The sequence below is a fragment of the Musa acuminata genome, chromosome BXJ2-5, assembly GCF_036884655.1.
Source record: "Musa acuminata AAA Group cultivar baxijiao chromosome BXJ2-5, Cavendish_Baxijiao_AAA, whole genome shotgun sequence".
Taxonomy (NCBI): Eukaryota; Viridiplantae; Streptophyta; class Magnoliopsida; order Zingiberales; family Musaceae; genus Musa; species Musa acuminata.
The window spans coordinates 41,600,096-41,613,871 of NC_088342.1; the positions used below are offsets into that span (position 1 = coordinate 41,600,096).

At 36.9% G+C, this 13,776-nt stretch overlaps 2 protein-coding genes across 3 annotated transcripts; both read left to right on the top strand.

Moving 5' to 3' along the window:
• The first annotated feature begins 829 nt into the window (after positions 1 to 829).
• On the top strand, positions 830 to 5,932 carry LOC135612820 (uncharacterized). 2 transcript variants are annotated; one of them, XM_065109535.1, is made up of 10 exons: positions 830 to 863; positions 1,133 to 2,134; positions 3,815 to 3,899; positions 4,027 to 4,122; positions 4,232 to 4,384; positions 4,460 to 4,567; positions 5,050 to 5,169; positions 5,258 to 5,383; positions 5,498 to 5,581; positions 5,681 to 5,932. In XM_065109535.1, the coding sequence occupies exons 2-10, from the start codon at positions 1,146 to 1,148 to the stop codon at positions 5,804 to 5,806; spliced, it is 1,887 nt and encodes a 628-aa protein (XP_064965607.1). In that variant the 5' UTR covers positions 830 to 863; positions 1,133 to 1,145; the 3' UTR covers positions 5,807 to 5,932. The 2 variants fall into 2 exon arrangements, with proteins under 2 accessions (XP_064965607.1, XP_064965605.1); XM_065109533.1 differs by lacking the exon at positions 830 to 863 and adding an exon at positions 870 to 1,014.
• A 1,428-nt stretch (positions 5,933 to 7,360) lies between these two features.
• LOC103985655 (heavy metal-associated isoprenylated plant protein 39) lies at positions 7,361 to 8,987 on the top strand. The gene is made up of 3 exons (XM_009403417.3): positions 7,361 to 7,579; positions 7,690 to 7,771; positions 8,522 to 8,987. Exons 1-3 carry the CDS (start codon positions 7,571 to 7,573, stop codon positions 8,761 to 8,763), a joined length of 333 nt encoding a protein of 110 aa, XP_009401692.1. The 5' UTR covers positions 7,361 to 7,570; the 3' UTR covers positions 8,764 to 8,987.
• Positions 8,988 to 13,776: the final 4,789 nt, after the last annotated feature.

The window sequence follows — 13,776 nt, forward strand, 5'->3', positions numbered from 1 at the left end:
GAAATTTGATATAAAAGTATTGTGTTGAAGAAATTCAATTGACAAGCTCAAAAATTGAATCTAAGTGGAGCAATCTCAACCCCCTCTCTTAGGGGTTAGAAGTTGACTCGTCACAATGAAAACAAAACAAACCAACCATAAGATGAATTATTTACACTCTAATATATGTTTTCCAAAACTTGATTAATTAAAAAAATTTTAATGAAAACTTTTTATAAGTTTTTGGAATTGAGAATGTATCCCTCTGTGTAAACTTACCAACGAGTGAAGCTAACAAAATCTCTTTTCTTTTTTCACATATAAACTATTTATCTTAGCATCCATACGATAAGCTAGCTTGAAATCCATATTATCGGAGTGAAAAAGGATAAAGAAAAATTTGAGAAAAAGTCATAAAAAAAAATCACACTGAAAGCAGAAGAATAGATAGGGTCACCTCTTATTAGTTAGTTGCTCTATTTTAGATATTTTCTAAAAAATAATATTTTAGATATTATAATTTTTTTAGATATTAGTTTTAATATAACATTTATATTCGTTAGCATCAATTAAAAAAAAAGAAATTATGACTAAATATAGTTAATATTAACTAATTAAATTAAAAAGATATATATATATATATATATATATATATATATATATACATATCTAAATTATTTTTAACAATTTTTTTATAATTATGATGAGGTTATATAAGATATATAATTATAATAATAATAATAATAATAAAGGGTAAATATGTCAAAATAAAATTCTTCATTTGATATATATATATATATATATATAGGTTAAATAAATGTTTGAGCAGCTTATTCCACGTTCGTCGGCTTTGCGGTCCGGTCGTAGTTGTACACCGCGTTACGGTCTCTCTCTCTCTCTCTCCTCGACTTGCCTTGTATCTATCGATCTATCTATAAATACACACCCGCAAGAAGAAATCGTTGAATCCGTCCCTTCATCATCCCTCTCTCCTCTTCCCTTCTCTAGGGTTTCCAAACCCACACGCAAATTTAGGTTGCGAATCCATCTTTCCTGTCTTTACTTTGTAAGGTTGTTTTGTTTTGTGTGGATTTCATGCGATCGTGTTTGAATTGCGGTGGATTTTTCCTTTTTTTTGTGGGGGATCGTGCAGATCGGACCTAAAGATGTTGGAACAGTTGTTGATCTTCACGCGGGGCGGGCTGATCCTGTGGGAGCTCGGCAACGCGCTCAAGGGCTCCCCGATCGACGCCCTCATCCGATCCTGCCTCCTCGAGGAGCGCTCCGCCGACACCGCCTTCCACTTCGACGCCCCCGGTGGCGGCGCCGCCTACACCCTCAAGTGGGCCTTCGACAACGACCTCGGTCTTGTCTTCGTCGCCGTTTACCAGCGCATCCTCCATCTCCTTTACGTCGACGACCTCCTCGCCGCCGCCCGTCGCGAGTTCTCCCAGATCTATGACCCCAAGCGCACCTCCTATGGTGATTTCGATGAGATCTTCCGCCAGCTCCAGAAGGAGGCCGAGGCTCGGGCGGAGGAGATGCGGAAGTCCAAGCAGGCCGGCCGTGTCCCCGTTGCGCCCAGCAAGAAGCAAGCCCCTGGTGGCGCCGCCAGGGGCTCGGGGAAGCAACGAAGCAGTGGTGGCGGCGGCAATGGTGGTGGTTCCGGGAAAGATGAGTCTGATGGCGATTCAGGAAAGGGGCGTTGGTTAGCGAATGGTAGTTCGAACGGGCAAGAGAACGGAATTAAGGAGAATTCTCGCGCCCCAAATACTGTTGTAAAGGGAAAAGAGAACGGAGCCCCAGACATTGGGGCTTTCGATGTAAATAAGCTACAAAAGTTGCGATCCAAAGGTGGGAAGAAGTCGCATACTGGTGGCGGTGGCACTAAGGCTGCCAAGGCAGAGCCGACGAAGGCTGTGAAGAAAAATAGGGTTTGGGATGATTCGCCTTCCGAGTCAAGACTGGATTACACGGATCCAGCGAATGAGAGAGGGGAAGGGCATGCCGAGGTTGTGGCAGCAGATCAGGGAGAGAGCATGATGGATAAAGAGGAAGTCGTGAGCAGCGACAGTGAGCATGAGGAAGATGAGGAATTGGAGAACGAGAAGCCTGGCATCAAGAAGAAGGGGTGGTTTTCGTCTATGCTTCAGAGGTAACAATTTCGATTTGGATGCCTTCTTGTTTCAATTTAGTGACTATTTTGGTGTGCATATTTCACCTGTTGGTTTGTACTGTCAGTTGCTTTGATGGGATTCATCGTCTTCCCTGTTTAAATAGTCTATTTATGATCGTAAGGGCTTTTCCAAATACATTACTCTTAGTTACTCTGGACATGACTTAAATGTCCCAGATCTTTCTATCTCTTTGTATGGTTCCTTATCAACTGATGCTCATATAGCTGAATAGTTTTCTTGTATGTTAAATGTTGCATGTGGAACTATTGTTCTTTTTTATATCAGCATTTCATCCCCTTCTGTACTAATGTCTTATTATTTAATTTAATAACTCATCTTTTTTAATAATCCAATGTTGAGCTGTAGATTGAATATTTTGATTCTTTTCTTGTTGTATCATTCAAGTGTTACCCACCATATTTGAAATTTCATTTTCTGTAAATTCAATGGATTAGTTATTATCATCAACACATTCAACAATGTAGTAGGATGCCTGACAGAATTGCCCTAGCTGTTCATTTCAGTGCATTGGTCATATTTTATCTATTAGAGAGATAGGTCAGCTTTTTTGTTCTTTTATTCATCAGAATTGCCAGATTGTTTCGTGAGACTTTATGGAGAGCTCAAATGTCTATCATCCCTAACTCCATGTAGCAGATATAACAGATCACTTTTCTGGAAGAGAAAATTGTGGGGTGGTGCACAAGGTTGCCTTTTGGTTCTTGTTTATTTTTGCTTTATTATCTTAGAGCTAATCATTAATAAGGACAAGAGTTTCAAGCCACTCGAGGAAATAAAGAATCTCAAGAAATATATTTCAAAGATGTAGGGCAAGTTTCAAATAGGTTTTTTCTCTTACTAATGGGATGGATACTACTATAGCAATAACAACAGGCGATTACAATTGTTTTGGGATTGAGCCAATCATCTGCTTGGATCTGTTCTTGCCATTGTAATTTGTTGAGGGCAGCATCATCAGTTAAGTTACTGGAACCTGCTGATTCATTTGTTTGGGACCTGGCATGCTTTAGCATAGTCCATGTAGGTCCATCTTTCCTTGTGATGGATGTGGTGTCTCTGGAAATGATAAACATGAATCTGATGATAAATTATACCTCTTCCTTTCAAGCATTGATAGAGTGTTTCAAATTCCACTGCTCTTATTTAAAGTGGGAGATCTACATAACCTTCAAGCTTAACTTGGTATAGAGGTTTCTTTAGAAAATATTTCTTTTAGATATATGTTTGCTAACTTATATGAGATCCTAGAAACCATGTTTTGGCTTACTGCAGATTTTCTTCTCTGTCAAATGATGGAATTAAGGTTAAAATTACATTGCATATAGCATCCATTCATAGTTGCACAACATGGATACTCTTTCTGGTGCTTAGTCTAGAATTCCATGTCTACATTCATCAAATTAATGTGCTTGTGGTGTAAATAGTATTATACCCACCATAGTACTCCTTAGTGATAAAAAAACAGAGACTTTGCAATAATTAGTGATCATACCAGTGATTTTGCAATTAAAACAATCTTCAGATCCACAGTGGTCTTTCAGTTTGTTTCTTTTACAACTTTAACTACTAACTCATACAATCTCAGGCAACTGCAATTGACAATTAATAATTTGTTTGGTGAATTCTCTTGGTTTCAGCATTTCAGGCAATGCTGTGTTAGAGAAATCTGATTTGCAACCAGCACTGAAAGCTCTCAAGGACCGGTTGATGACTAAAAATGTGGTATGTGGCTATGTGCTTGGTCTCATGTGCTTGCTGCTCTTTTGCATGTACATGAAATTATGATGCTTGTTTGAGCTGGGTTTGCTACTCACTTTGGCTTAGAGTTACTTTATCATGGTACTTTTAGGCTGAGGAAATTGCTGAAAAGCTTTGTGAATCAGTAGCAGCTAGCCTTGAAGGGAAGAAGCTGGGCTCCTTTACAAGAGTTTCTTCAACAGTCCAGGTTTGTTGACCGTGTTGCATTCTTTGTGTGTGTGTTTTCTGTTGCAGGTTCCATTTAGCGGCAGGTGTCCTGCAGAACCTCATATGTTAATGTTGGATAACATTTGCAGACAGCTATGGAAGAGGCGCTTCTTCGCATTTTAACTCCAAAGCGGTCCATTGACATTTTGCGGGATGTCCATACTGCTAAGGAGCAAGGAAGACCTTATGTTGTTGTTTTTGTTGGTGTCAATGGAGTTGGGAAATCTACTAATCTTGCCAAAGTAAAGCATATTTCTTTTATTTGCCAAACTCAACTAGTATTGTTCCATATCTAAGGTATCTTTTCTCTTTTGTAGGTTGCATACTGGCTTTTGCAACACAACATTAATGTCATGCTGGCAGCATGTGATACATTTAGGTCAGGTGCTGTTGAACAGCTCCGCACACATGCACGCCGACTCCAGGTATGCTATGTTTCTCTCCTTTTATCTTATTTTATTCATGGAGTGGTGCTACTGTTCTCTTAATCTTGTTGTTTTTTTACTAAGAGTATGCCATCTTTCCTTCGTTTATTATTGTTTGTTGGTAGGAGCTTGTTATATGCATAGAGACTGTCAAAGATGTTCACCAGACAACTGTCTAGCCACTTTCAGAAAACATGTTTGAATTATCACAATACCTGGTGTCTTTCTACCAATATAGCATTGACTGGTGAACCTTTCTTCTCTGGTTTTTGTGTTGAACACTAGGTTAATATTTAGGAGATGTATTGCTTCCTGGTCAAGTCAGGTAGTCAAATGATTAAAATTAAAATAACATTAGCCAACAGACTTTGATGCACATGTACAAGTAATATTCTGATTTTGGTGCAACACGAGCAATATTACAATTTCAGTGATAAGAAAGTTGAATGGAGTAACATTGTGATACCTAAAATGCTTTGCAGATTCCTATATTTGAGAAAGGCTATGAGAAAGATCCTGCAATTGTAGCTAAGGAAGCTATCCAGGAGGCTAAACGCAACAATTCAGATGTTGTTCTTGTTGATACAGCTGGCCGTATGCAGGTAAGATTGCTTAGTTGTTTGAGGACCATTTAATTTTCTGAACACTTTGGAGTTGTATTTTCTGTAACCTTCTTCCTCTCACATATAGGATAACGAGCCACTCATGAGGGCACTCTCCAAGCTCATCAATCTCAACAACCCAGATCTGGTTCTTTTTGTCGGAGAGGCATTGGTAGGAAATGATGCGGTGGATCAGTTAACAAAGTTTAACCAGGTATGTCAACTATTTTACTCCTTAATATTGCTGGCTATTTTGCAAGAATACCTATTTCAATCTTAAATTTACATGTTTGGACTGTCCATATTACTTTGTTCAACATCATTGCAGAAATTAGCGGACCTGTCCACAGTTCCAAACGCCAGGTTGATCGATGGCATCCTGCTCACCAAGTTCGATACGATTGACGATAAGGTTGCCATCATCAACTGTTTGCTGTAAAAGTTGCTTTTACATATATCGTTTGTTACCCATTCTCTTTTGGCTTTTGTAACTAATGGAATTTTCGTGCAGGTTGGAGCAGCTCTTTCCATGGTTTATGTTTCTGGAGCTCCTGTGATGTTTGTTGGTTGTGGCCAGTCCTACACAGACCTTAAGAAGCTCAATGTCAAGTCCATTGTCAAAACTCTGTTGAAGTGAATGTAATCTGTTTGCTCTCTCATCATCGTTTGCTACTCCTGCATGAGTTTTAAATCTCCCATGACCTCATTCCCTTGACGTTGGAAACATACGAATTATATAATATCTTTAGGTTTGGATTCATTATATTGTTGCCTCTTTGTTAACAGAATTTACTTCATTCTTTTGGTATCAGAACCTATTTATGGCTACAGAATCTTTGCTGTGGAAACTACATTGCAACTACTTACAATTAACTTAGTTCACTACATTGGTTCACCGTCGACTGCGTCATTATTGTACAACCCACAGCAACAATGCGTTGCCACCACATTCTGCTGCCTCTTTATTACACCTCATTGTCAACTGCACAACCAGAGTAAAAATGGTTACATATCATAAACATGATATATCTATAGATATATAGCTCATGCACACATCCAGGTATGTCTATTCGTATCATAAGAGACGAAAGGAGTTGATGCCTATGGGAGTGCCAATGCCAATCACTCAATTATGAATGAATTGAAACTCTGGTTGCCGAATTGCATTCCACTTGCACATGCATGTGTTTTGTGGTTTCACTGTATCAATAGACCAAACTTTCCCTTTTTTTTTTTTTGTTTCTTTTGTTTTTTGTTTTGTATTTTGTGGGGCGAAACTTAAGAAAGTTTCAAATGGGTACCCAATAGCGATCGTACTATAATGAGAGGATTGTGCGACCTCTCCGTCATCGCACTCAACTTCTTACATATAGCTATATGAATACTTTTTAATGGTTTGAGTTCTACAAAGCAAATGTTTACATGATGGTTGTAGTGAAAGAATTTATTAGATTCATCACGAGAATATCAAATTTTTTAGTGCCAATATCTAGCACAATTTATATGAGCGTGAAATTAACATTTAGTAATAGAAAGAACTTTTAATAAAAAAGAAGTAAAATTCGATCGATGAGTTTGTTCTATGGGTACAAGGTTAGGGATGACAGCTGATTTTGCTAAATGCAATATTGGAAAAAAAATTGATTGGTTCTTAAAGAAAGACTTTAGCTAACTTAAATTATTGTAAGGCCTTAACTATTAATAGTAAGATTTTGAGATCAAATTTCATCCTCACCATTTATCTTTAAAAAAAAAAAGATATTGAGGAAAATTTATATCTTAGGAAAATGGCTGCTCTTCTTCTTCTTCTTTTTTATATTATTATTAGAATAACGATGAGTTTCCATGAATTTATTAATAAATGAGGTAAGCCTCCATTTACTTGTGTCTTACGGAAACCAGTGGAGTCAGCAGCGTGAAGAAAGGAAAAAAGAAAAAGAAAAAGCTGGCTGTCGAAACAACAAATGCAGAAGCGGACAATTGGATTGTTTGTTTCGTAGCTGATTTCATTCTTCCTTGATTCAATAAAGAAAGAGAATATTTTAAAGGTGTCGAAAAGTTTATCTCTCGCGGATGGCCAATGAACCTTTTTGACAATCGCCTGTTGTCATCATTCCCAAACCTGACTCGCTGTGTATGTGGCATGGCCACAATGTCAGCCAGAAAAGTCCAGCGTTCACTCCGTCCTCCTATCACGAATCTCCAGAGGGTCCAGCTTGCGTCGGCAGTGTATGAGGATAGCAGAGTCCCTACGGTGTTCAGAATGAACAATGGAACTCGATACCTTTTAAAGGTACCAGCAGGCGACAGGCTCCCCCTCCCCTTCCTTTTCCCACCTTCAGTGGTTCATTTCATTTGTTAGAACTCACCGGAGCCAGTCATCGATCTCCTTCCTCTTCAGATGGCACAGGTTTGTGTGCACCATTCTTCATGCTACTTTTGGTAGCATGGATGTAAATGCTGTGTATGTGTTGCTTAGCTTTCATCTCTGTTAATTTTGGGATCCACTGGTTCGAACAGCAAAAGGTTGTCTTGAAGGTTCTGGCCATGGTTGATGACAAAACCAAGCAGAAGGCCATCGGAGCTGTGGCAGAGATTTATGGTATGTTCCTGTTCTACCTCATATTCCATCAAGCATCATCATACCCTTTCATATGATGGTAAATCATTGATGCACTAAAGTAGATCAAGTAGGAGCTTTTCTTCTGGTTGGAGCATCAATCAATATTTGAGTTCAGAAACTGCAAAAGGATTTCTAGCTTATTGCACATATAATTAGGATAGCAGGGATGTTAATGAAGAGTTCAGATCTTACAACAGAGGTTGCACATAAAAACTATACAATATTGCTTTAATTACATCAATCAAAATATAAATATAGCCCTTGATTTGGACTTTTGGTAAGTTTTCTTCTTCTTTTTTTTTCGTTTTTGGTGAAACCAATCCATGCTTTTATCAGATCCTGTGGATTTTCACCTACCAATGAAATCTAACATTAAATAGATTACTATTTTTGCACCAGAATAAGTAGTACAAGAAAAGTTGCGTCTCTGCTACCAACAAAATGAGAACAAAACAATTATTATAGAAAGAATAATGAAAAATGAACTCACAGTCAGTAATATGGTCTTCCATCTTAGTCTATTTTCACTAACTTAGCTGATTTCTTCGAAGAAAATTATTTTGATAATGCAAGATATAAAACTAAATCGTCTGACATTACCTCCATCAAAGTGGCGCATAAATTTACCAAGAAAACTTGTTGCTGTCCCAAGATATGAGCATCTTAGATTACTGAGACATATAAACTATTATGGGCTATCCATTAGATACGATGTGATTCTTGGCTCAGGCATTGATTTCATAGAAGCTGATCTGAAGGAGCAGAAGATGACCATCATAGGTGAGATGGACACAATTGCCATAGCTAAGAAGTTGAAGAAGATGGGAAGGATCGATATAGTATCAGTTGGACCGGCTAAAGAGGAGAAAAAAGAAGAGAAAAAAGACGAGAAGAAAGAAGAGAAGAAAGAAGAGAAGAAAGAGGAGAAGAAAGAAGAGAAGAAAGAAGAGAAAAAAGAAGAGAAGAAATGAATGATCAAGTGGCAGCACGCCAGCATGGTCTTTCGTCACAATAAACTGAGGAGCTATCCTGTGTATCGTTAATGGCGTCAAGAAATCGTCAACATCTTGCATCAAAACCATCCTCAAATCTTATGAGTTGCACATCATAAGAATAACCCCCCCCTTGGAAACATTTTGCTGTAATGAAGAGCATCCGTCTTTGAAATAGCCTTGATAGGCTCATGCGTTGCTTACATAGTGTCCATCTATGAATGATAGGCAGCATGGATGTCAAAACTCTCACACAGTGTTCTTGGCAGCAGATTTATACAGCATTTTCTTCCTCCTCTCTGTGTTTAGGTAGGTCAGTTTGATTCAGCAGTAACCATGAAAAGAAAAGGAAAAAATATATATTAACCTTAATCACAACAAGCTTCATAAAGAAATTGAAATGCACAACTGAGGCAGCCACTACAACCAGACACAAAACAACAAGCTCAGATGCAATCGAATTTATCTGTTGCTTTTTGCCCAGATGCAAACAGCTTGACAAATGTTGTGCTCGAAAATGACAGCTTAATTAATCTACATTCTCCAGGTTGTATATGCAAACCAGTTAAGATTTGACATTATGTATATATATAATATACATGTGTAAACTTGTCATACCTGATTGAATTATCAGAGAAGCCAGCAGCGAGGTGTCTGATCCACCGACTAGTGTTTAGCCCTCGAGAATAAGAAGGCTCTGCCCTCTTCTACGGCAGCAAATGAAAGATCTCTTACTTCAAATCAATACGAAAATGATGGCTATAAAATGGAACTTCCTGCCAAACCATCCAACACCAACAGAAAAAGGAAGAAGATGAATTATTTATTTTTTATGCAAGTAAATTGATATATAGATTTATATAACTTTTTTTGCAGTGATAAGCAACGAAATTGAGATTAAGTAATGTAGCTGACACCTTCAAAATTTGTAGGATAAAACCTAAACCCCTAATAATCTAAGGCAAGTTAATTTGATGATACATCCATCAACAGGGGGCTAGAAGTGATTCACTTGATCTCTATGGGTTTCTTGACTTGCATTATATGCCAACATCACAAAGCAAATCAGTGTTAACTAATGTAGGATGGTAAGATTGTGTATGAGGTTATATCCAAAACAGGATGTTTCTGGTCCTAATCAGTTTGGTTTGAATCATGGAGAACCCCACGAACTCTGCCAAGGACATACATACGTAAGTCCACCAACAAGGGATCAACAACAACATGCCATTCCCCCAAGAAGTGCTTCGTTCCACTCGACTACTCTCTGGTCTAATCGCAAACAAAAAGAAATAGATCGGTGTGTCGGCCACAAAATCCATTAGCGGCCGACGACACTAACCAGAAACTTATTGCAGTTGTTGGAGTGCCGTCTTCGTGGACATCAAAGTTGGCTTCGTGCTGCACGGTTACCCACACGAATCCATCTCTGTGAGAGTCTCTCAGATTTTGAGATGTGTTCTTGAGTTGACGCATGAAGCAAACCAAATAAAAACAGCACAGACGTCGGATGAGCTGTTGATAATAACTATCAAATGAGACCAGAAGATATTGTGTAGGGCAGCACAAAACCATGACACAGATGTGTTTCACAAGTCATAAGAATAAAACATAAAATTACTTCCAATCTTGAACTCTAATCTTGTTACAAAGCGATACAAAACGTTGACGGTCTAAACCAACAGTAAGCATAAAATTTATAATATGTTGTATTAAATATGAAACTAATCTTTTATGTTATGATTAAAATCAAATAATTAGATTTGATTTAATGATGCGTACCTTTTGATGTCATCTGAAAAAAGAATCTCTGTTTGATCTGCAAATGCATCGTCTTTAATCCAAGATCGATGTAAATCTGCAAAGAGGAACTAGATCCTTCTCCTCTCTTTCTATCATTTCACAGGACCATCTAAATTGATGGTTAGAGAAAAGAATCGAGAGAAAAACTATAATTCCCTATAGGTCCTATCTATTTATATGTGATTTTTCTTATGTTTAGTTCCTAGAAGTAGAGCAAAGGGTCTAGAATAAATAATTAGAAGAGTTCCTCCTATCAAGGTTAGAAGAGTTCCTCCCTGTAATTCTGCTGAGGGAAATCCTCCATCCTAATCTGTATAAATAAGAGATGAATATGTTAATATATTCAAATTAAAGCTTCTTCAATAATTCTTTTTATCTTCTATTCTTTCTATCAATGAGTCCCCAGAGTCACCATCAAGGCAATAAAATGAATCCTGCAAAAAAGATGAACTTGGGATGGAATCGAGTGGCATCCACCACCTGACAAATAACTATATTTATCACTCGATGAAAAGAGGTAACCCATACATGTATGCACTTACACAAAATAATCTGCTTTATTTCAGTTCCAAGTTCTTGCTCGATCCTATACCTACAATCACACAATAATTCCTCTATCAGAAGGAATAAGAGTAGGAACCAGAAAAAAAGGTATTAACAATTCTAGGACTAGTAAGAGTGGATACAAGTTAAAGTGGTCTTTGAGAACCTATGATTGTTGATGCAAGCAACCAAATAGTACAAATTATGACTTCTTCCTCTGAGCACTTCAAGTTAGAAATCATGGACTGCTAGCCAACTTCAATAAAGTAATAGCATATATACATACACTTACGATTGTAGCAATACCCAATGGAGTTCTTAGGGAATATCAATTCCCCTAGCAAACAGATCTGCAAAATCAAGGGAAAATCCTTCAGAAACCAATAAAACTTTTGCTGGTCTTTTGATTTTCTCTTTCCTGCTAGATTTCAAAAGGTTTAATAGTTTAGGCTTATTTGTCAGTGGAAGTAGGAAATACAAAACTGTTCTTTAATAGTTTAGGAAATACAAAACTCCAAGGAAGGGACATCAGTATGACCAACAGGATAAACTTTTGCTGGTCTTCTGCTTTTCTCTTTCCTGCTAGATTTCAAAGGTTTAATAGTTTAGGCTTATTTGTCAGTGGAAGTAGGAAATACAAAACTGTTCTTTACTCCAAGAGATTGCTTTCTTTTAGAGGCCAATTCCAAGAGAATAAAAATAAAAAGAAGCTCGCTACCATAGAATCCTCTCCATTTAAGTTTCCTCAAGTTAGTGATATGCAGCATTTAGGTGGTGGCAAATCACGCAGAACTTTGTTTGATACCAATTTGCTTTCTTACACTGTTCCACAAGCGTTTCTTCAGTCGACTAGTATTCATGCATATATATAGTAATTAAGTTAACCACTTCATATCTGGTAATCTGAACAACTAAAAGTATTGATGTAAGCCATAGTTAACATTGACTTGTAAGTCTGGAGAAATACAACAGTAACTAACAAAGGCTTTTAGTAAGAATCAATTATATTCCATCATCATTCAGTCCTTTTTCAAATCACAATCATAATGTCTAATTATTAAACTAGTATATGTATTAGTAGTGTTAGGGGAAGAAAAGAAGGAAGACCGAAAATCAAAAGAAAATACTAAATGAGTATTTTGTCTATTTTTGTGTCTCCGAAGAGAAAATACTTTCTCCTTCCGATCTTTATTGCTCATCCTTATTGAATCTCTGGCCATCGGATTTTTTTGCTCTAATACACCTTGTTGAGGAGAGAGAGAAGTAAAATAAAAAAATAAAAACAAAGATCAATCAAATAATGTACCAAAAAATTAATGCAAGATTAATGTGGTTCGACAAATCCCACTTACATTTAAAGATAAAATCAAAATTTTTACCATGTACAAATCAAAATCAATCCAACTCCCTTGAGTTATCCTTACTTAAGTATAAATTTTCATGCACATCATCTCATATAAACCTCAAAGAATTTATACATTTTCTTTCACCCTTTCTAGAAACCCTAAAGAGTACCTCTTTAGACACCATAAAAAGAAACCCAAGTACACTAAAAGTATTCTTCATTTTTTGTTCTCCCCATCAAAACCCAAAGATACATAAGATATTTGTAGAAGAACCAAACCTTAATTATCAAGATTTTCTTCGGAACTCTTTGTAATAGAATTTCTTATCATACTAGAACATTAACTCCAGGAATCCTAAAATATTTACTAATCCCAAAAAATAGCTAGAAGGAAAAAAGTTTGAGGTAGTAACGGCAAACCTACGCAAACTAGATTCCTGCATGCACCATTGGGGAAGTCATGGAAGACCTAATTCGGATGATCTTGCAACATTTTAGCATGAACGTAGAAGCAAAAGAACAACTAAGTTCAATAATGTTCTTTGCTAATAGCTCAACCTGATTAACAAAGTTGCGGTTTGATTGATTTGAAGCCGTAAGAAATAGTGCATGTTTCCATCATTAAAAGAACTACAAACAACTTAAAATATTCAAAATAATAATTTCTAAGAACTAATCTTTGAAAAAAGAGTATTAAGGCAATGGACCTTCTGCCTTTCCTCCACAAAAAGAATAGTATTGAGTTATTCCCTTGAAGGAAAGTTCGTCCATAAGATTGACTATATATGGTTTAGAAAGATACCTGTCTTTAAAATCCTTCAGTCACAGTGAAGTGAATGTTGCTGAGAACAGTAGAATCTGTCCGTTAGCAGGAAGGAAACGTATAAGCTGCTCTACAGACACAAGTTTGTCTGCCTACAAAAAGAGAGATGCATTTTTTTGTATGGAAAAATATGCAAGTTCATATATTTTTCTCTGCAAAAGACATAAACAGGAAAATATGTACATGTAAAATGGACAGTTTGTTCTCAGAAGGAAGTCATATTTCCCTTTGAAAAAGCCATAGAGCAAAATGAATTAATAACTATGAAACATACATAGCACAGCATTTCTCGCATGTAAAATTATCCAGTTGCCTGTAGAAGCTACTTGAAAAATGCACACAAAACAGAATTAGTAAGATATACACTCATAACTTACACCAAATACTAGATGTCAAGGATTGTCTACACTTGTAATATAAAGGTAGATAAAGGTATCACATATAGTTGCATTTGGAATTAAGATTAGGAGAACTGCAG